Genomic DNA, 22,318 nt, shown 5'->3' on the forward strand with positions numbered 1-22,318 from the left:
GTTCTTGTCTTGTGTACAAGAGTGAATGAGACATTTATGACTTGATGTTAGAGCTGCTACTGTGGAGCTTCAGGTTCAGTCATGATCTCTGCTGCTCTCTGTGGAATTTGCATGTTCTTTCTTTGCTTGGATTTCCTGAGTTCAGACACCTCTTCAGGCCTTGGGGCTTATTACCCTAATTTGACTCGGCAGCAAGCTCCTCCTCTTCTGTAATCTGGATATAGTCCATGTGTCTTGTCTCCTGAGTTTGAGCTTTCACTGCCACGGCCCATCCACTCCTGTTTTGGGCCAGGTGGATCAATTCATTGGTATTCATTTCCAGTTCTCTGGCTGCTGTCTCCATCGTCATTTATCTTTGCCTTCCACTTGCTTTCTTCCCTTCAATCTTTCCTATAATTACCGTGCATTCTAACTCCTCTTTCCTAATCACATGTCCAGTGAAGTTACATTGTCTTTTCATGAACTCATACATTATTTCTCTTTTTGTGTTTGCTCTGTTCATAACATCTTCGCTAGGTATTTGTTTCGTCCATGATATTCTTTGCATCCTGCTCAAAAACCGCATCTCTGCTGCTTCAATTTGTTTCCTCATGTTACTAGATATTATCCAACATTCTGAGCCATATAACGTAACTGGATAAATGTAACATTTCGGTACTCTGAGGCGGGTTGTCATGCCTAGTTTAGTATTGGTCAGTATACTGTTCATTCTCATAAAGGTGTCTTTTGCTATCCCTATTCTTATTTTGATGTCCATGTCGCACCTGCCATCTGATGTCACCCAGCTTCCTAAGTAGCAAAAGTTCTGTACTTGTTTTATGTCTTCCCTGTTTATTCTCGGCCTGCAAATGGGATTCTCCTTCTTTTTGGATATCACCATACATTCTATCTTTTTACAATTGATAGACCCATTTTTGCACTTTCTTCAACAACTATATCAATTAAGTTTTGTAGTTCTTCCTCCGTACTTGCAATTAGGTGTCATCCGCATATCTAAAATTATTGATATTTTCACCGCCAACTTTGATTCCCAAGATGTCTCTTATTTTTTGTAATATTGCTTCACTGTACACATTAAACAAATCATGGGAGAAAACATACCCTTGTCTGTTGCCTCTCTTGATTTTCGTAAACTTACTCACTTCTCCTTCTATTCTTACAGCGGCAATTTGTTCCCAGTGCAGATTTCTGATTAGGCCGATGTCTTTTGAATCTAGATCTAGAGTTTGCTGTAATATTTCAAATAACTTATTGTGCTTCATTTTATCAAATACTTTTGTGTAGTCGATAAAACAAACAAATGTTTTTGACTTGAATAGCTCATTCTGATAGTATCCTTAACATCAATATCGCATTTCTTGTACCTTTGTCTCTTACAAAACCACATTGTTCTTGACCTATTTCAGCTTGTATCTTAGCTCTTGTCATCAAAATTCTTTAGAAGTATCTTGGTGATATTACTCATTAAACTTATGGTCCTATGTAATTCGCATTCTTTTGCTCCAGATTTAATCCTGAGTAATACAGATGCAAAAAATCTGACCGTGTTGATTGTCAAGTTGGCAATTTTGTCCCTTTCTATCCTTTTGCTTTTAATGTATCTGTAGAAGCCCTTGGTGTTCTCCTTCACCTTGTGTGCCAGAACATCTTCATACCTTCTTTTAGCCCTCCTGATTTCCCTCAAATATTCTCTCGCATTTCTTGTACTCCTTCAGCAACTCATTTGTTCTTTGCTGCCTGTAGTTGCTATGCACCCTCTTCACGAGGGCCTCCATACCCCACAAACCAAAGTTCTCTAAACCTGTTATCCTATCCTTGCCCTTTATTCTAATAGGAACATACAAACTCTGTACTGTCAATATTTCACTTTTGAAGATCCAAATATCCCTTTGCCAGAAAACAACCTGTCCAAATCCTTACCTGCCAGATCCTTTCCTATGCCACCAAAATTGGCCTTACTGCAATTTAGAATTTTGTCCTAAGGACCAGTCCTATCCTCCTTCGTAATTATCTTGAAACTAATGGAATTATGATCACTCGATCCAAGGTGTTCCTCCACATAGTTTTATCACTGTTCTGTCTTGTTCCCTAATAGGAGATCCAGTATGGTTCTCTCTCTCTAATTGGAACCTTTCTATATTGATGAAGGAAACTTTCATGAACACATTTGCCAATCTCTAGTGCATCCATTCCTTTTAGAGTATGGGAGTATCAGTCAATATGTGCAAAGTTAAAATCACCTATCAAACCTTATTTTCCTTACAACTGTCTTCGCTGGCTCTCTGGCTCCCTCTTCTAAATCCTGCTCACTATGGGGTGGTCTGTAATGTGCAATTAACATAGCCATCCTTTTTTCATTCCATGTTTCCACCCATATCCCTGCAGTAGATGAGCCATCCTGTCTGCTTGTCTGAGCACTATTGTGATATTTTCCCTGACTAATAATCCCATCCCTCCCCTTTTTATCATATCTAAAACATTGGAATCCTGGAACATTAAGCTACCAGTCCTGCCCATCTTGCAACCAAGTGTCACTATTAGCTAAAATATCACAATTCCACATGCTGATTCATACTTTAAGCTCACCTGCCATACCTACAATGTTCCTTGCATTGAAATAAACACAACTCAGAACATTAGTCCCACCGTACTCGACCTTCTGGTTCCTGTCCTTTGTTTGTAGGTTTAACATCTACTTTTTCTTACAACCACTTCATGAGCTGCGCTGGCACTCTGGTTCCTATTCCCCTGAAATTCCAGTTTAAAATTCCCCAGAGCGGCCGTCGCAAACCTTCCTGCAAGGATATTGGTTCCCTTCAAGTTAACATGCAAACCATCCTGTTTGTACAAGTCCCATCTTCCCTGGAAGAGAGCCCAGAAAAATATTTCTAGCCCTCTCTCCTGCACCATCTCATTAGCCACCTGTAAAATGAAATATTATTTTCCCATTTCTAGCCTCACTAGCTATAGCGTGGGTCCTTTTCTTTAACTTAGCACAATTCCCTGCACTCACTTTGTAAGTGTGCAGCTGTACTAATGTATTTCAGAGTAGTCTAACTATGGTCGTCTGTTACAATCACCTTCAAAAATGGCACAATACTGTATTTTGACTGTATAATATGTTACCTGCAAAAGTATTCATTTTCAACTTTTTCATGGTCAAAAGCTGGAAGTTTCATGTACCCATTGGACAAACAAAAAGGGGTGGCACCGTACCGTAGAGGTTAGCACAACTTTTTAACAGTGCCAGCGACCTGGGTTCAATTCTCATCGCTGCCTGTAAGGAGTTTGTATGTTCTCCCTGGACTGTGTGGGTCTCTTCTGGGTGCTCTGGTTTTGTCCCACCATCCAAAAAACGTCATGGTTGGTAGGTTAATTGGTCATTGTAAATTGTCCCGTGGTTAGGCTAGGATTAAAGTAGTAGGGTTGCTTGGTGGTGCAGCTTGAAGAGCCGGAAGGGCATATTCTGTGCTGTATGTCAATAAGTAAAATTAAAAAGAAAATTGAAGGTTTATTATGACCGAGATGTACACAATGTTCAAACATGGTATAAAATCGTAATTTATTTTTCTTGTGTATTGGGTATTTGGCAGTGAAAGTAATTTGTAACAAGACCCTTACTGGATTTCATCATTGCAATGAACGTGGCAGTGCTGAATGAAATATCATTTACTTTCTGCCACCTTTGCTATACAGAGAGACAATCAACTACCCCACTTTAGGTTTTTAGAAAGCTCCTTTAAGCTGCCATACGTCATGATGAACTTGCCTTTTCAGGAAAACTCCCTGACCTCCTCCATTAATACTCTCCTCATCCTGCATATTTTTATGCTTGGATATTCACTTTGTTGAAAGCTGCCATTTAAAAACTTTCCAAGTGATTGTCATACATCAGTATTTATGTAATGGACACCAGAAAGAACAAAGACTTGGCTGCTTATTGAATTTTATCCTGATCTAGAAAGTTGGTTTTAATATGGGAGAAGCAGGTGAAAGTAGAGTGGAAATTGAATTGGCTAATTTGTCTCCAGATAAGATTGAAGTTGGATAAAGGCCAATGAAATATAAAGACAAAAATAAATGTAAAATAGATCTTAGCATCTAATTCTTTGCACATTGGAATGAGATGCAGCACTTTGAATGTTAATACTACAATAAAAATGATCATATTTAAAGGGTACTTGGGTTGTTAATTTTCTTTTGAGGCAAGTTTAAAAGGAATTTGATATACAAATCCAGTATGTACTTAAAATTCAGTTAAAAGTGAAACTTTTTTGTGCACGGCAGACAGTAAAAATACATCAACATGTTTTGGAATTTTGTGACTGATGTCCCTCTCAGTTTCTTGAAGTCATTAGCCAGGTTGCTCATGAATACCACTATTTATCATCATTAATAGAAATACCCAGAGTTCTGTGTTTAACATAAACCAATTATTTGCAGATACTGGAAGTCTGAAATGTACTAATTTTTTACTGAGCTTGCTGGAAATATTACCAAATATATTAAATGTTGTTAATTTTACCTTGCATTCTTTCCTGTCATTAATCATGCATCATGGTTAATGTTCTGCTGAGTTAATGTCTCTTTTTTTTTGTCTTGTTGGATGAACTAATTAGAGCACTACAATGGGATACCGATCCTTCTGTACTGCAGCTTCAATCTGACTCTGATCTTGGGTATGTAGCTGTTTTTTAGTGTTCCCCATGATGTACAAAAAGTATTGAATGATCTTTTGTGATACATGTATGTTTAATGTTTTTGCTAATTGCCTGAACTTTAATGTTGCCCACATAATTTCAAGTGGTAACAGTATTTAAATTTGTAGTTTGCATAGGTATTCCTTTTTTTGTTTAAAGAAAATTGTTGAGATTACTGGTAAAGGAACATCTGATATACAATGTTGAGCATTTGCTTTTTTTTTTAAAAGTACATAGTTTTTAGAAAATAAATGAGAGAAAATAAAATGTGATTTGCGTTGGTGTGAATGAAGTTCACTGTATATTTTAAAGAAAATGGCAGCAATTTCATACTGAAATGGAAATTATAATATTTACCCCACTGTTCAATGCAGCCGCCGCTTGCCTAAACTTGTGATTTCAAAAATTACTCAAGTTGATTTTTTACCTCGAGAGGTGGTGTCATACTCCAAAGAGACCCAAACGCCAGTTGCTCATGAGCCTGAAGGTATCTTGTTTTACTGATATGAACTAAGAAAATACTGATGAGCTAAAATGTATTATAAGTAAAATGTAGACTGCAGAATATTATTTGTAGCTCGTTCACCTCCTAAGCATTTGATAGAATTTATTAACTGTCTGCCTCGTATCTATTGTTTATCATTCCATTCTGTGCATTTGCTATTCCTAACCTACTGCTTTTCTTGTTCCCCACTTTCTGTAACGTAGTTGCTGTCCCCTTCCATGTTCTCCCCTTTGTATTAATATTTCACATGTTGCTCCCCCTGCTATTTTCTTTCAGCACCTTCCACGAACCTTTTTATGTTGTTTTATGTACTCTGGACAAGATAATGTAATTGTTCCATTGCTTGGTGGACTCCCCATTAACCTACATCATTTCTTTGATTTACACCCCCCCCCCCATTGCACCCCACATACTGCCCCACTAGTAACCTATTCAGCATACCCCGTATACTGCACCTTAAGCCCCATTTTGGTCAATAGTTTACATATTATTTTCATTTTTTTTTACTTGCCAAAAAGAATCTGCAACGAGTCAGTGTTCACTGTCTGCTCTGGAATGCCATTCAATAGTGCCTTCCCTGTTCAGGAAGTGTTACATTTAACATTTAATCTTAATTCGTACTTCCTAAATCTTAATGCGTATGTCTACCCATTTCATTACTTGCAAGAGCAGGCAGATATGTTTTATCACAGAAACTTTGGGATTAGAATGGGGTTTACTCAAAATTAGGATAAATTGTTAGCTAATAACTTTTTTGTGGGTTGGGGTGAAAAGCAGGGTAAGGGAGCTGGGAATTGGATGGAAATTTGGATTCAAATATTCAATAAAGTGGGAGATAAACCAAGGGCAATAAGAAAATGTAGAAGTGAAAGCATCGAGCAAGTGGCCTCATGAGTTTGGATTATCATGGGCAACACTATGTTGCTATGGTTACCTGAAAGCTCAAGAACCTTACCCACTTTGTAGATACTGTGATGTGGAACTGCTTACACATAAGAATTCCCATTATAGTTGCTATTAATTATGGTAACTATTAGCGTAATATTATAAGTAAAGAAGTAACACACACAAAAATGCTGGAGGAACTCGGGAGGCTAGGCAGCGTCGATGGAAAAGAGTAAACTGTCGATGTTTTGGGCTGAGTTGCTTTATCAGGACTCTTTGTTTATTCTTTTCCATGGAAGCTACCTGGCCTGCTGAGTTCTGACAGAAGTTTGTATGTGTTGCTCTGAATTTCCAGCATCTGCAGATTTTTCTTGTGTTTATTAATACAGAATTCATGAAATGAGAGCATGTGATAGATGTACATGTGGTTTTGCTATTGGGGAATGAATCTGAATTTGTACAGTTGAGAAGTGTGAAAAATCAACATTGTTGCCAGTGGGAGGCATTTGACTTCTGATTAACGTTGATACAATTCTGCTTCAAGCTGAAACTTGTAGAGTTCCGTGTGTTGATTAACTTTCCTACATCCAAGCTGGATTATCAGGCAGTTGAATATGTTGAGAAACTTTGCTGCAAAATTGGCCATTTCAATGAAAAGTAGCCACCTTCAATGAAATCTACCTTGTGCAGATAATTTTTTGCACATCTGTGCTTCCAAGAATAAGCTTTTGATGGAGCAGTATTCACCATCAATCAGCCAAATGGTGAACAGCAGCTTCACTGGGAACTAATATATAATGGCAAAAGCTTGCCTGGTTGAACAAAATGGGAAAAGGCTGATGTCGTAAACATAACATTGGTGTACTTAAAGGGTGAGAGGTTTTTAAAAACCCCATGCTTAACGCAAACAACAGGAATTCTGCAGATGCTGAAAATTCAAGCAACACACATCAAAGTTGCTGGTGAACGCAGCAGGCCAGGCAGCATCTGTAGGAAGAGGTACAGTCGACGTTTCAGGCCGAGACGCTTCGTCAGGACTAACTGAAGGAAGAGTGAGTAAGAGATTTGAAAGTGGGAGGGGGAGGGGGAGATCCAAAATGATAGGAGAAGACAGGAGGGGAGGGATGGAGCCAAGAGCTGGACAGTTGATTGGCCAAAGAGATATGAGAGGATTATGGGACAGGAGGCCTAGGGAGAAAGAAAAGGGGGAGGGGGGGAAGCCCAGAGGATGGGCAAGGGGTATAGTCAGAGGGACAGAGGGAGAAAAAGGAGAGTGAGAGAAAGAATGTGTGCATAAAAATAAATAACAGATGGGGTACGAGGGGGAGGGGGGAGGTGGGGCATTAGCGGAAGTTAGAGAAATCGATGTTCATGCCATCAGGTTGGAGGCTATCCAGACGGAATATAAGGTGTTGTTCCTCCAACCTGAGTGTGGCTTCATCTTTACAGTAGAGGAGGCCGTGGATAGACATGTCAGAATGGGAATGGAATGTGGAATTAAAATGTGTGGCCACTGGGAGATCCTGCTTTCTCTGGCGGACAGAGCATAGGTGTTCAGCAAAGTGGTCTCCCAGTCTGCGTCGGGTCTCGCCAATATATAAAAGGCCACATCAGGAGCACTGGACGCAGTATATCACCCCAGCCGACTCACAGGTGAAGTGTCGCCTCACCTGGAAGGACTGTTTGGGGCCCTGAATGGTGGTAAGGGAGGAAATGTAAGGGCATGTGTAGCACTTGTTCCGCTTACACGGATAAGTGCCAGGAGGGAGATCAGTGGGGAGGGATGGGGGTACGAATGGACAAGGGAGTCGCGTAGGGAGCAATCCCTGCGGAATGCAGGGGGGGGGGAGGGAAAGATGTGCTTAGTGGTGGGATCCCGTTGGAGGTGGCGGAAGTTACGGAGAATAATATGTTGGACCCGGAGACTGGTGGGGTGGTAGATGAGGACCAGGGGAACCCTATTCCTAGTGGGGTGGCGGGAGGATGGAGTGAGAGCAGATGTATGTGAAATGGGGGAGATGCGTTTAAGAGCAGAGTTGATAGTGGAGAAAGGGAAGCCCCTCTCTTTAAAAAAGGAGGACATCTCCCTCGTCCTAGAATGAAAAGCCTCATCCTGAGAGCAGATGCAGCGGAGACGGAGGAATTGCGAGAAGGGGATGGCGTTTTTGCAAGAGACGGTGAGAAGAGGAATAGTCCAGATAGCTGTGAGAGTCAGTAGGCTTATAGTAGACATCAGTGGATAAGCTGTCTCCAGAGACAGAGACAGAAAGATCAAGAAAGGGGAGGGAGGTGTCAGAAATGGACGAGGTAAACTTGAGGGCAAGGTGAAAGTTGGAGTCAAAGTTAATAAAGTCAACGAGCTCTGCTTGCTCCTGCCCCACCGAACTCATTTCTGCATACTTCGACACGGTTTTATCCCCCCTTGTTCAATCCCTTCCTACCTATGTTCGTGACACTTCTCATGCTCTTAAACTTTTCGATGATTTTAAGTTCCCTGGCCCCCACCGCTTTATTTTCACCATGGATGTCCAGTCCCTATGTACTTCCATCCCCCATCAGGAAGGTCTCAAAGCTCTACGCTTTTTGGATTCCAGACCTAATCAGTTCCCCTCTACCACCACTCTGCTCCATCTAGTGGAATTAGTCCTTACTCTTAATAATTTCTCCTTTGGCTCCTCCCACTTCCTCCAAACTAAAGGTGTAGCTATGGGCACCTGTATGGGTCCTAGCTATGCCTGCCTTTTTGTTGGCTTTGTGGAACAATCTGTGTTCTGTGCCTATTCTGGTATCTGTCCCCCACTTCTCCTTCGCTACATCGACGACTGCATTGGCGCTGCTTCCTGCACACATGCAGAGCTCGTTGACTTTATTAACTTTGCCTCCAACTTTCACCCTGCCCTCAAGTTTACCTGGTCCATTTCCGACACCTCCCTCCCCTTTCTAGATCTTTCTGTCTCTGGAGACAGCTTATCCACTGATGTCTACTATAAGCCTACTGACTCTCACAGCTATCTGGACTATTCCTCTTCTCACCCTGTCTCTTGCAAAAACGCCATCCCCTTCTCGCAATTCCTCCGTCTCCGCTGCATCTGCTCTCAGGATGAGGCTTTTCATTCTAGGACGAGGGAGATGTCCTCCTTTTTTAAAGAAAGGAGCTTCCCTTTCTCCACCATCAACTCTGCTCTTAAACGCATCTCCCCCATTTCACGTACATCTGCTCTCACTCCATCCTCCCGCCACCCCACTAGGAATAGGGTTTCCCTGGTCCTCACCTACCACCCCACCAGCCTTCGGGTCCCCAACATATTATTCTCCGTAACTTCCGCCACCTCCAACGGGATCCCACCACTAAGCACATCTTTCCCTCCCCCCCCCCCCCGCTTTCCGCAGGGATCGCTCCCTACGCGACTCCCTTGTCCATTCGTTCCCCCCATCCCTCCCCACCGATCTCACTCCTGGTACTTATCCGTGTAAGCAGAACAAGTGCTACACATGCCCTTACACTTCCTCCCTTACCACCATTCAGGGCCCCAAACAGTCCTTCCAGGTGAGGCGACACTTCACCTGTGGCTCAGCTGGGGTGACATACTGCGTCCGGTGCTCCCGATGTGGCCTTTTATATATTGGCGAGACCCAATGCAGACTGGGAGACCGCTTTGCTGAACACCTATGCTCTGTCCGCCAGAGAAAGCAGGATCTCCCAGTGGCCACACATTTTAACTCCACACCCCATTCCCATTCTGACATATCTATTCATGGCCTCCTCTACTGTAAAGATGAAGCCACACTCAGGTTGGAGGAACAACACCTTATATTCCATCTGGGTAGCCTCCAACCTGATGGCATGACCATCGACTTCTCTAACTTCCGCTAATGCCCCACCTCCCCCTCGTACCCCATCTGTTACTTATTTTTATACACACATTCTTTCTCTCACTCTTTTTTCTCCCTCTGTCCCTCTGAATATACCCCTTGCCCATCCTCTGGGGCCCCCTCCCCCGTCTTTCTTCCCGGACCTCCTGTCCCATGATCCTCTCGTATCCCTTTTGCCAATCGTCCAGCTCTCGGCTCCATCCCTCCCCTCCTGTCTTCTCCTATCATTTTGGATCTCCCCCTCCCCCTCCAACTTTCAAATCTCTTACTCACTCTTCCTTCAGTTAGTCCTGACGAAGGGTCCCGGCCTGAAACGTCGACTGTACCTCTTCCTAGAGATGCTGCCTGGCCTGCTGCGTTCACCAGCAACTTTGATGTGTGTTCCATGCTTAATTAAGATAGCTTTTGTGTAAGTTATGACATTTGCACATTTTTATTTGTAACATGCTTTTTAAGAAAAAGTTTGGGCTTTGTCAAGAGTTACCAAGCCAAATCCTGGGTGGACTTCTAACAAAATTTGTACCTCTGTAGCAAGTTGCATGATATTTGGCGGGAATTGTTTTAGCAGAGGGAGGGTTGTGAGTGCTCTTGGTAGAAAAGAAATTTGGGCTTTAGCTCAGTTTAGTTTTCTTAAAAGGAAAAGACCATTTTAATAATAAAAATTAAAATTGCATGTAGTTGAGGAAGATGATGCTTGTGATATGGTGAATATGCAATGTCTTGAAAAAGTATTCAGCCCCCAACCCTTTGCTCACAAAAATGAGTATTGCAACCAAGGATTTTGATCAATTTAACTGAGGATTTTTGTTTGTCAATCACATGCACCTTTTGTCACAGTAGAGCCCAAAAAATTGTAAAGCATAATAAAACAAAAAAATTCAAAAACTGTCAGCAGTTCAAAAGTATTCATCCCCTTTTACTCAGTACTGAGTTGAAACACCTTTTGCAGTTTTAACAGCAGGTCGTCGTTTTGGATAAGTTGCTTTTAGCTTTGCACAATGTGATGGAGCGAGATTTGCCAATTCCTCCTTGCAAAATTGCTCAAACTGTGCCAGGTCAGCTAGGGCAGGGGTCCCCAACCTTTTTCGCACTGCGGACCAGTTTAATATTGACAATATTCTTGTGGACCAGCTGGGGTGGGGGGGGGGGTAGGTTTGCCAACAGACAAGAGTAGCAGTCAAATACGTTGGGTTTGACCCTAGAAAGACTACAATGACCATGAAGCCTTGCACAGTGCGCATGCGTGTACGTGCCAATTTTTTTCTACAAATCGTTTTGGGCGATTCTGTTCGGGAGATGGGGGTGGTGTGGTGTTAATCACGACCGGAATACAGGTGACAAGTGGCTAATACACTCAATTTCATTTCTGAAAGGGTTTATCTAACGAATTTAATATTAAACACACTGCATATTTTCCTCGCATGAATATAGTGATAAGTCAATTATCAGAGGAGGGCAGGGGAGCTTGAAGTAGGTGTTGAACGAACTAACAGTAGAGGCAGGTTCGATATTATCGTTTAAAGAAAAATTGGATGGGTATTTGGGCAGGAAAGGAATGGAGGGTTGTGGGCTGAGTGCAGATCAGAGGGACTAGGTGAGAGTAGCGTTCAGCACGGACAAGAAGGGCAGAGGTGGCCTGTTTCCGTGCTGTAATTGTTATATGGTTATATAAGTCAATAGCATCATAACATTTTAAGTAATGTTTGGATATTAAACACACAGCACAAATTTTCCCTGTTTGAACATATAAAATCATTGCAACACACCAATATTGCTGAATCAGTGGGAGCCCTGGGCTTGTTTTCCTGCAACAAGATGGTCCTATCGAGGGGTGATGGGAGACAGCGATACTCGAACGGGGTTCCTTATGTCCAGTCTGTTCCGCAATTTAGTTTTCGTTGCATTCATTGCAGAGATATGTTGGAAATGGAAGCAACGTTTTCAGTGCTTTCGTGGCTATCACAGGATATTTAGCCTTGACTTTGATCCAGAATGCTGGCAGAGATGTTATGTCAAACATACTTTTCAGCCTGCCATCATTTGCAAGCTCGAGGAGTTGATCTCCTTCCCGCGCTGACATGGATGACGCATGGGTCACGACCTCATGTGCGTTCAAGCTCAACAGTGGGCATGACAGGGAATGAGGAAGGGTGCAGCTGATTCATATCGCCAAATCATATCGTTTCCTCGCGGCCCGGTAGCACATGCTTTGCGGCCCGGTGGTTGGGGACCGCTGAGCTAGGGAGCAGTGGTGAACAGCAGTCTTGAGATCCTGCTGGAGATTTGATTGAGTTAAGATCAGGACTCTGACTGGGCCACTCAAGGGCATTAATGTTCTATATTTGAGTCCAGTCCATGGTTGATCTGGCAGTGTGCTTTGGGTCGTTGTTTTGCTGAAAGATTAACTTTCTTCCCAATTTAGGCTTTCTAACAGAGGCTAGCAGGTTTTTATCCAGGATTTCTCTGTATTTAACAGCATTCATCTTCCCATCAATCATCTCCAGACTTTCAGAACCTGCTGTTCAAAAGCATCCCCATGGCATGGTGCTACCTCCACCATACTTTACAGAAGGGATGGCATTACCTGGCTGATGCACAGTGTTAGATTGATGCCACACACACAGCTTAAGTTTTAAAGCCAGTAAGTTCCACTTTAGTCTCATCTGACCACAAGACCTTTTTTCACATCTTTACAATATCTAAGTGACAATTCATAAAGTCTTTACAGGCAAGGATATGTCTTTTTTTTTGGCCAGAGCTTCTTCCTGCCATTCTTCCATAAATACCCTTTTAGTGCAAGACCTTGGAGATTGTGGAGCAATGAACTTCATCTCCAGTTACAGCCACTGACTTATGTTGGTTTTGCGGTAATCTCTCTTACAAGTGCAGTTCCTCTCTGGTGACTAAGTTTAGAGGTGTAGCCTGCTGCAGTAGTATGGCTGTGCTTTCATATTTTTTCCACTTTTCACGATGGGCTGCAATGAGTTCTGAGGTATGTTCACTACCTTTTAGATGGTCTTCTACCCTTCCCTGGATTTGTGCTTCTTTATTATCATTTCCCTGACTTTTCTTTGGTCTGTTGAAAATCTGCCTTAATGTTGGACCTTACATTGGAGGAACGTTGTTTCGTTTTTACTGTGTACTGTACCAGCAGCTTATGGTCGAAATGACAATAAACTTGACAGAGAAAGGAGGTATTGATTCTTATGAATTCATTGAAAACAGGTGACCGTCTAATTTTCTACATCAACAAATTGGGTGAGCTGGTAATGTAATGTGTATATTGCACCTGAGAAAAGTTAGTGTAGTAATTACAAAAGCAGTGTATACTTTTTTCCAGTCTCAAAATTTTGGTTTTTAACTTTTAGCGAATTCTTGACGGGTTTTGGAATATTTATTTTGAGTTGTCAAGATGCACAAAGTTTGGTAGATTATCTCAAAAAATAATCCCCTAATATATTTTAAATTTAGAAAATGGGACAGTAAAATGTGAAAATAGTTGTGGGGTTTGAATGCTTTTTCAATCTGGTATAAATTCAGTCTGGTTTGATTCAAGAAACATCAGATTTAAATATATATTGATCTGTATCTGTGGTGTCTGTTTATAAGTTCTCATGAATGCAGTAACAGATTTTTGGAAGTATGGTGTATACGTTCTGTTTTTATGACTACCAAGAACTTTGGATAACAAATAAAAAATGACTAATGCCAATGGATCGCTTTTTCTTTTAGTCATGTAATTGTGAAGCAAATAGATTGCACCCTCTAGTGGTGGTGACTGAAGTTTATTTACAATAGAAGTATTAAAGTAACATTGCATCCTTTTACGCACATTTTATCAATTTTTTCCCCCAAACAGGAGATTTTTGTCCTATTCCTTTACACACAGCCTAGATAACAGGCTACAAGTTTTCAGAACTTTCAAAGAATTTGACCTTGCTCTTTGTAATTTTTTTTGAGGGAAGGGAGGTCAAGCTGATCTGTTTCTTTTTATAAATTGTCATTGGCACAGTGTCTTCGAATTGGGTTGTTTTTTTTGTGAATCTGTTGAAAACTGTATGGGAATAAGATGTTAATTGTTCCTTGTGGTAACTCAAACGTTAAGATCGCAACTTAGACAATGAAAGCGATTTACAGATTTCTAAAATTCACTATTCCTCAGTGCTGATGGAAACCCAAGTTATTTATGGGATATTAAGTGTTATTCAGACTTGATTATAAGAAAGATAGTTTGATTTGTTGTTGGTCTGAAATTGCTAGTTAGATCTCAAAGTTTGAGAGAAGGGAAGAAAAAGGATGAAAACAGATTTATAGAAAAAAGAATTTTGCTAATCCTGCTGTTTAGGTTTGTGTGTTTTCAAATGAAAGTCAATCTTCAGTGATTTTAGTTACTGTATTTGAAGTCTAATAGAAGTCTAATGTTATTTTCAGTATTTAAAATTTCAAATATCTATTTTGTTTAAAGTTGGTGAGTTGAGGTTGATAATTGGAATAATTTATATTAATGCAATCATTCAATTGAGGTACATGTTCATTTTAAAGATAATTTCAAGGGAAATCTGTGATCTCACATTAAGATTAAAATGAGTTTATGAAATGCAATTCTGCCTCATTGTAGTTGTAAATCACTTCACTTCATTGCCACTTTCCATGTTCTTTACATGTGTTGAACATTATTGCAGAAGATTTATTTCGTTTGCAGCCTACCAACCTGTTCTGGGCTGCCCTAGATAAAGAGAACTGGATGAGTTGACTCTTTTGCCCTGATTATTGGAATGTGGGTGATTCGGAATTCTTGGTGGTGAATTGGTTTTGGCTAGCAGATTGAAGTCTTGCCTCTGCAACACTTGACAGTGTTTGACAGAAAGCAAGGATGGGCGTGGTGCTTTGCTGTTTGTCAAAATTCCAAGACATTTGCTTTTTTCTTGTTTACAGCAACAAATACTTAAAGCAGTAAAGTAACAGATTAAAAAGTAAATTAAAAAATGCCTTTCCCAATCTCCATGTTTAATGGGGGTTCTAATTCTGTACCAACTCTGATTGACCTATGCTCCCAGATATTAATCTCCTAATAGATGAAGGCAGAACAACAAATCTGAGAGTTGTTTTTTCTAGATTACCAGTGATTCCTTTAATTTCAGGGTGAAGCTAGCACTATGTGGCCCAATAGGTCGGCACTCATGAAGAAACCCAATTTCTCATGTCAAGTTCTTTTCCTGGTACAGCAAGCTAATTATTTGTAAAGTTTCTTTAATAGGCTGATTTATCTTTTTCATTTTTATATTTTGGAAATGGCACATTCCTGAGAGTGCTGGTGAATGCAATATAGGACATTTATTTTTATTATTAGTAATGGATGTTTCCAGATTATGATTTCTTCTTGCAAACTGGCATTGGAATAGCTGGTAATTTTGAACCTTAATGTTCTGTACATGTGTTTGCACTCCACAAGAATCTCCACCTTATTGTTATCCTGTAAACAATTACTTTCTCTTTTCCACTCTTCCACTTAATGTTGTAGGATGCATAGAACTGTTGAGAATGTGTATTTCGTGTAAAGTGTATGTGTCTATTAGGGATATTGAGTGGACTCAAATGTTAAGTAATTTCTCTTGGGGTAAAGAAGTCAAGTGAGGAGTGATGCCAAACTCGTAAGAATTAGAATCGGGTTTATTATCACTGGCATGTGTCATGAAATTTGTTAATTTGGATCTCTGGTAGATTCAGGTCTGATCCCATATTTATTTTGATATATCATCACAATCCTGAATTTGCAGGTTCATGTGCATTTTGTGAAACCCTGGTTTCCTTGGGCTGTGTACGTCTGGGGAATGCACAGTCCGGTCCCACCAAGCCCGTAAGATTGGGACGACTCTCCCAACCCATACCCCAGTTTATGTGAATGCTGAATAATTTGCTGCCAAGAACTCTGTGCCAAGAAATAACAGAAAGCACACTGCATGTGATTAGAGGAATTGCATTTATGAATGTTAACCTAACTAAAGAATTAGTAAAGAAAAGAGAAAAAAAACAAAAAAGGGCCCATTATAATTAAACAGTTAAATGTGCACAAATTGGAACTCAACTCTTCCAAAAGTCATATTCACCAGTCCTTAGACATCCACTTACCCCATCGAATCACAGTCCCCCACTGGGTCGAATCCTATGACTGGTTGTCTCCAGCATCTTCTCTCCATCTCCCACCAAACAGCTCATACCAGTGCCAGGCAGACAAAACAAACCTCCTCCCCTGGTTGGATGGCTCACACTCCAGAGCACCCATTATTTTTAACCATAACCCAAACCCTGCTTCTAGAGAAAGACAATTACATTAGCAGTGAAACCTTTACTAGGGCATTACACTTGTTTGGGTTGTCGTGGCTGGTATCTCCTGTTGAATGTACATGGTGGTACTGGAGAGAGAGAGTACCAATATTTAGACTTTTCCTAATAAAGGAATGATAGATACTTTATTGATCCCAAAGGAAATTACAGTGTCACAGTAGCATTACAAGTGCACAGATATAAATATTACAAACGTAGAAGAGAAGTAGAAAGAATGAAAAATAAGTTATCACAAACAATTTAATGGGGGGGGCGGGGTCATCACTTCCCTAGCTATAGGTTGACTCATTATAGGGCCTAATGGGTGAGGGTAAGAATGACCTCGCATAGCGCTACTTGGAGCAGCGCAGTTATCTTAGTCTGTTACTAAAAGTGCTCCTCTGTTCAGCCAAGGTTGCATGCAGAAAGTGAGAAACATTGTCCAGAATTGCCAGGATTTTCTGTAGGGTTCTTTGTTCTACCACAGCCTCCAGTGTGTCCAGTTTGACTCCTATAACACAGCTAATTTCTAATCCATTTATTGAGCCTGTTGGCATCACTCGTGTTGATGCCATTGCCCCAGCACACCACTGCATAGAAGATTGTACTGGCGACAACAGACTGCTACATCATGTGAAGGAAAGGCCTGTATTCTCCAAAGGACCTTAGTTTCTTCAGGAAGTAGAGGTGGCTCTGGCCCTTCCTATGTGCAGCCTCTGTGTTGGTGCTCTTCTCAAGTCTGTCATCCAGGTGCACCCCATCCCCAGCTACTTATAGGTCCTCATTACATCCACGTCCTCACCGTCAATAGTAACAGGGAGCAGTGCAGGCTTAGTTTTCCTAAAGTCCATCACCATCTCCTTCCATTGCCACTGATAGTCTCCCTCACCTGGTTTGTGTATCTATTAATAGATATGTTCCCTTATTTGTACTTTGTGGCTTGAAGATGAGAACTGAAACCAAAGATCAGCACATGAAATACTGAAGGAACTCAGCAAATCAGGCAACATCAATGGAGGGAAATGAACGGTCGATATTTCAGGCTGAGACCTGTCATCTGGACTGTCCAGGTGAAGGGTCTTGGCATGAAACGTTGACCCATATCCTACCAAAGATGCTGCCTTATCTGCTAAAATCCTCCATTATATTTGTGTGTTGTTCAAGGTTAACAGCATCTGCAGAATCTCTTTAAGAAATTAAAGATTACCTGTATGAAGGAAAACCTTTATTTCCATTGCCAGCTGAAATCAAGTCTGCTGCTTTATGGAGAATGAGGTAAGGGAGGTAAATTGGATCCTTGTATTTAATTTTAGGGTGCAGAAGGGGAAAATGCCTTTGTTTTTGAAATGCCTGGCATCACATTGAATGGGGTTCATGCTGGCATTCCTGGTGGATCTGGAATATGGGTCTTTAAAACCTGTTTCAAAGATCGTGGTACAATTAACCTGTCATGTCTGTTTTTTATTGTATGTGCAATAGGAATTGATAAAGACATGCTGAAGCACAAATCTATAAAGGTTTTAAAAATAATTTTAAGGGAAGAGACACTGCCTATTTGTACTTCCCTGATGTATATGATCACTTTGTTTCTGATACTCTCCCTGTGAGTTGATGCTTAGCTTCCTCTCCTTTGATTGTATAGCTGTTGATACAAAGGCAACTGAAATGGTACCTGGTCTTTAAATTGTGGACTAATCAAAGTGTATAGGTTCAGTAGATTATACAGTAGATTTTGGTTAATTGGGCCTACAGGTAATCGAGTCTGCTGGTTATTTGGGACAACTCTTAAAGAACAAAAACTAATCGAGAAAATAGCTGGGATTCCTTTTCTTTATTTGGGACACTATGCAGCTTAATTGGGCCAGGAGCTGTTTGCTGAACAGTTTCTAACTAACTTGCATGGCCGGTAGACACTACACCATGCTTAGAACAAACAGTTTTTAAATAGTGTCAGTAGCGTGTGTTTGTGTTCAAAAAGCGGTGATTTTTGTCTTTAATAGTTGGCAAGAAATAATTTGTATCAGAACTGCTTTGTTCATTGCAGTTTCAAAAATTCTGGCTTAGGAGATGCCAGGAATGGCTGGGAGTGAAAGTGAAATGATTTCACTACTTCAATTTAGAAACTATGTAGAATTTGAAGATATCCACAATCATCCTGAATGTTGCAATGAAAATGAAAATTTAATCAATGTATCGATGATGAAGCATTGTATGAGGGCAGTCCATTACACTAGGTACCTGTGCTGATTTTGTTTATTTATACTCAAGAATGCAACACGGATGAATTCATTGTCATTAAGTATTATGAACTAATACAGTTTTATAGCACTGCAGTAGTATTGGTGGTATTCAGATTTGTTCTGTGTTTCACTTAAGTGTATAAATTATTCCTCAGATGGTAGTTTGTCATTTTGTACCTTTACAACTATTTCCATGAAACTTCAGTAATTGGGGCAACCACTTAATTAGGTCAAAATGTACTGGTCCCGATGTATCCTAATAACTAGAATCCACTCCATTAATTATTGTCAAAATTTAACAGGTCAGAATTTCCTGACAAGTTACTGTCCAGTCACCAAGCTTACTATTGACTAATGCAGTATCTGCTCTTGAATTTAGGTGATGTCCCAGGTTTCAGTAAAGTGTTAGATTGATCCTGGCAAGGACATGTAGAAGAGCAGGTCCTTGTGATTACAAACACAATGACATGGTGGAACCAGTTAGCAACCACAGCTACAACTGTTCAGTTTAACAACTCATAAAGTTAGTACCAGATTAGAGCCATGCCTCCTGGTATTCCAACTCAAATATTTTATCAGTGAGAAGCATTGTGGCTATTAAAACTTAATCATGAATTAAAAAGCAGAAACTGAAGAAAACAAGAAAAGGCTACTCTGCCCTTTGAGTCTGCTATGCCATTCAATATATTCAGGACTGATCATCAAAAACTAAACTTGTAAAACTTTATTACTAATTACCAGCCATTAATACTATTCATGCTATTACAAGAAAGGTAGCATAGAAGATTGGCTGACTAGTGGGCAAAGAGTGGGATTGAAGGGGGCCTTTTCTAGTTGGCTGCTAATGACCACTAGTGCTCTGCAGGGGTTGGTGGTGTAATGACTTCTTTTCACATTGAAGGTCAATGATTTGGATGATGAAATTGATGGCTTTGTGGCCAAGTTTGTGAACACTGGAAAATAAGTGGAGTGGTTGGTAGGGTTGAGGAAGCAGGGAGTCTGCAGAAGGACTTGGACGGATTAGGAGAATTGACAAGGAAGTGGCAGATGGAATGCAGTATAGGGAAGTGTATGTTCATGTATCTTGGTAGAAGGATTACAGGTGTAGACTCTTCTCTAAACGGCAGTGGGGGGGGGGTGGGGATCCTCACTGAAACCTGTTGAATATTGAAAGGCCTAGATACAGTGGATGCACGGAGGATGTATCCTATACTGGATGAGTCTAGAACTAGAGTAAAAGCCTCAGAATATAAGGGCAAACAACAGGAATTCTGCAGGCACTGGAAATTCAAGAAACACACATCAAAGTTGCTGGTGAACGCAGCAGGCCAGGCAACATCTCTAGGAAGGGGTACAGTCGACGTTTCAGGCTGAGACCACAGATGGCTGTGGAGACCAAGTCATTGGGCATGAGGTTGATAGGTTCTTGATTAGTAAGGGTGTCAAACATTATGGCGAGCAGGCAAGAGAATAGAATTGAGAGAGGTAATAAATCAGCCGAGATGGAATGATGGGGCTGGATGGTCTGATCCTGCTGCTGTTTCTGATTGGTCTACTCACAATGGTCGGCCAATATCTTCGACAGCATTATGAAGCAGTGCTCTGTTTTGCTAGGACCACTCTGTTCCAGACCTCTTGACAGCCTTGGTCAAAGTGCTGAACTCAAGGAATGTGCACCTTGATCGCTCACAGCCAGATTTCCAAATCAGAAGAACAGAGCATGACTCTTGCGTAAGATCCAATAGACATCTGTAGCTGGTGCAGTTGTTTTTTTTTGAGAGCTAAGGGTGGAAATGCTGGAAACTGTTGCCAGTAAATGCCGGACTGCTATAAAGATCCTACTGGTAACGCAGAGGCCAGAGTTCAGTCTCGTTTGTATGGAGTTTGAATGACCTCTCTGTGAATAAGGGAATTTCCTTTACCACATGTGCGAGAGTCCCAATCTTACGGCATTGATGCAAGGAAATAGTGCTAGTTCCCTGAAAAATCTGGTCTGAATAATATGTATACAATATTGAATAATCTTAGCTGCATTGTAATTTATCTTGGCTTTAAAGCAACAAAAGTTTGTCTTTAATCAATCTATTTGACTTGGCATCTGATTCTTTAAATAACAAAATGGTTAATAGTCTATAACCTATTTTTGTGTTTTTTGAACTTTTGAGGAATTATGGTAGCAGTGGATTGATGTTACTGAATTATGCAAGAGTTGGACAATACTTGGCTGTGAACATTTTGAGAATAATTAAGATATTAATTAATTAGAACCAGGGTAATATAGAGGTTCTATTGAAATAATGCCAAGATTCTTGTTAATTAAGGTTCTAAAAACTTAGCTTACTATCTTCGTAATTGTCCAATTCATTGGAGATTAATTTGTGGTACAGGTAATTATAGGGTCATACAACACAGAAACAGACCTTTGGTTCACAGTCTGTGCTGGCCATTAAGCACTTATCCATAGGAATCTCATTTTCCAGCCTGTAGCCTTCTATGCTGTTCAAGTGCTCATTCCAATACTTGCAGTGTGAAGGTACCTACCTCTCCTGTACCCTCAAGCAACACATTCCAGATTTCAATTAACCTTGGTGAAAAATATTTTTCCTGAACCCTACTAAATCTCCTTCCTCTTTAATTAAACATGCATATTGTGTCCTTTGATTATAGATAACCTGCGGCATGAATACCCATCCCAGGCACAATCCTGTTGAATCTCCTCTGCACTTCCTCCACTGTTGTCCTTTTAATATATTATTCTGTCACCATGTATTTATTCTTGTAAATATGCTACAATTATAGAACTTTGCTAAATAGTACATTTAATAAGATGTAACGAACTATGACAATAACGTGTTTGAATTCTAATGTAACTAATATGCTTAGAAACACTGCATTTGAATGAAACAACTGCAGGTTGGATTGTACATTTTTTTGGGATCTCAGGCAAAATATATTCTGCACAGAAAATAATCGTCAGCAGGTTTATTAATACTCTGACCCAAGAAAAATTATTGTTGCTTGTCATGAAATCTCTACAGTTTGCTGCACCACAATCAAGATAGTTGTCTAGTTCCAGATTTCTCTCGGGACTGGAAATGAGAATGTGACTGAGGTGCAGAGACTCTTGGCTAACGATGGATAAAAGTGTGCATTCCATAGTTGCTGAGAGAGCACAGAAACAGGCCCTGTGTCTCATTGAGTTGATAGCTGCCATCAGCCACCAATTTACATTAACCCTCCATTAATCCCCGTTTTACTTCACCCCGTATTCTCACTACCTCCCTCCAGATTCTGTCACTCACCTGTAAACTTGGGGGCAATTTACAGTGGCCAGTTAACTCATCAGATAGCGCATCTTTGGGGTGAGAAGGAAACTGTTGCATCTAGGGAACATTGTGGGGTCATGGAGAATGTACAAACTTCACAAAGGCGAGAATGAACTCTGGTCTCTAGTACTCTGAGACAGCATCTTTCTAGCTGTACTGCTATGCTGCCTCAGTGCTGAAATGCACAAGGACCCTAATGTGTTTGACTAGCCATAATAGATAGATTCAGAATTCTTTTATTGTAGTGAACTTTAGGAGGAAGGCACTAATTATTAAATTAATCCAAATATTGGAATTGTATATGGGGTAGAAATTAGTACTGTCAGATTTCAAATTTCAAGATTCAAATTTGTGTCGTGTGTATACTGAAGAATGCAGTGAAATGTGTCATTTGCTTTAACAACCAACACAGCTGAGGGTGTACTGGGGGGCAGCTGTACTCATCGCAGCACTTTCTGGTGTCAG

At 40.6% G+C, this 22,318-nt stretch overlaps 1 protein-coding gene across 2 annotated transcripts in view; it reads left to right on the top strand.

The window, feature by feature from the left end:
• LOC134343572 (cytoplasmic dynein 1 intermediate chain 1) overlaps nt 1-22,318 on the top strand; it is a 211,863-nt gene that overhangs the window by 48,477 nt on the left and 141,068 nt on the right. For both annotated transcript variants that reach the window (XM_063042317.1, XM_063042318.1), the window contains 2 exons: nt 4,620-4,679; nt 5,075-5,187. In XM_063042317.1, coding sequence (XP_062898387.1) covers nt 4,620-4,679; nt 5,075-5,187 — 173 coding nt within the window. The remainder of the gene's footprint in view (nt 1-4,619; nt 4,680-5,074; nt 5,188-22,318) is intronic.

Source organism: Mobula hypostoma, chromosome 3 (genome assembly GCF_963921235.1).
Source record: "Mobula hypostoma chromosome 3, sMobHyp1.1, whole genome shotgun sequence".
Classification (NCBI taxonomy): Eukaryota; Metazoa; Chordata; class Chondrichthyes; order Myliobatiformes; family Myliobatidae; genus Mobula; species Mobula hypostoma.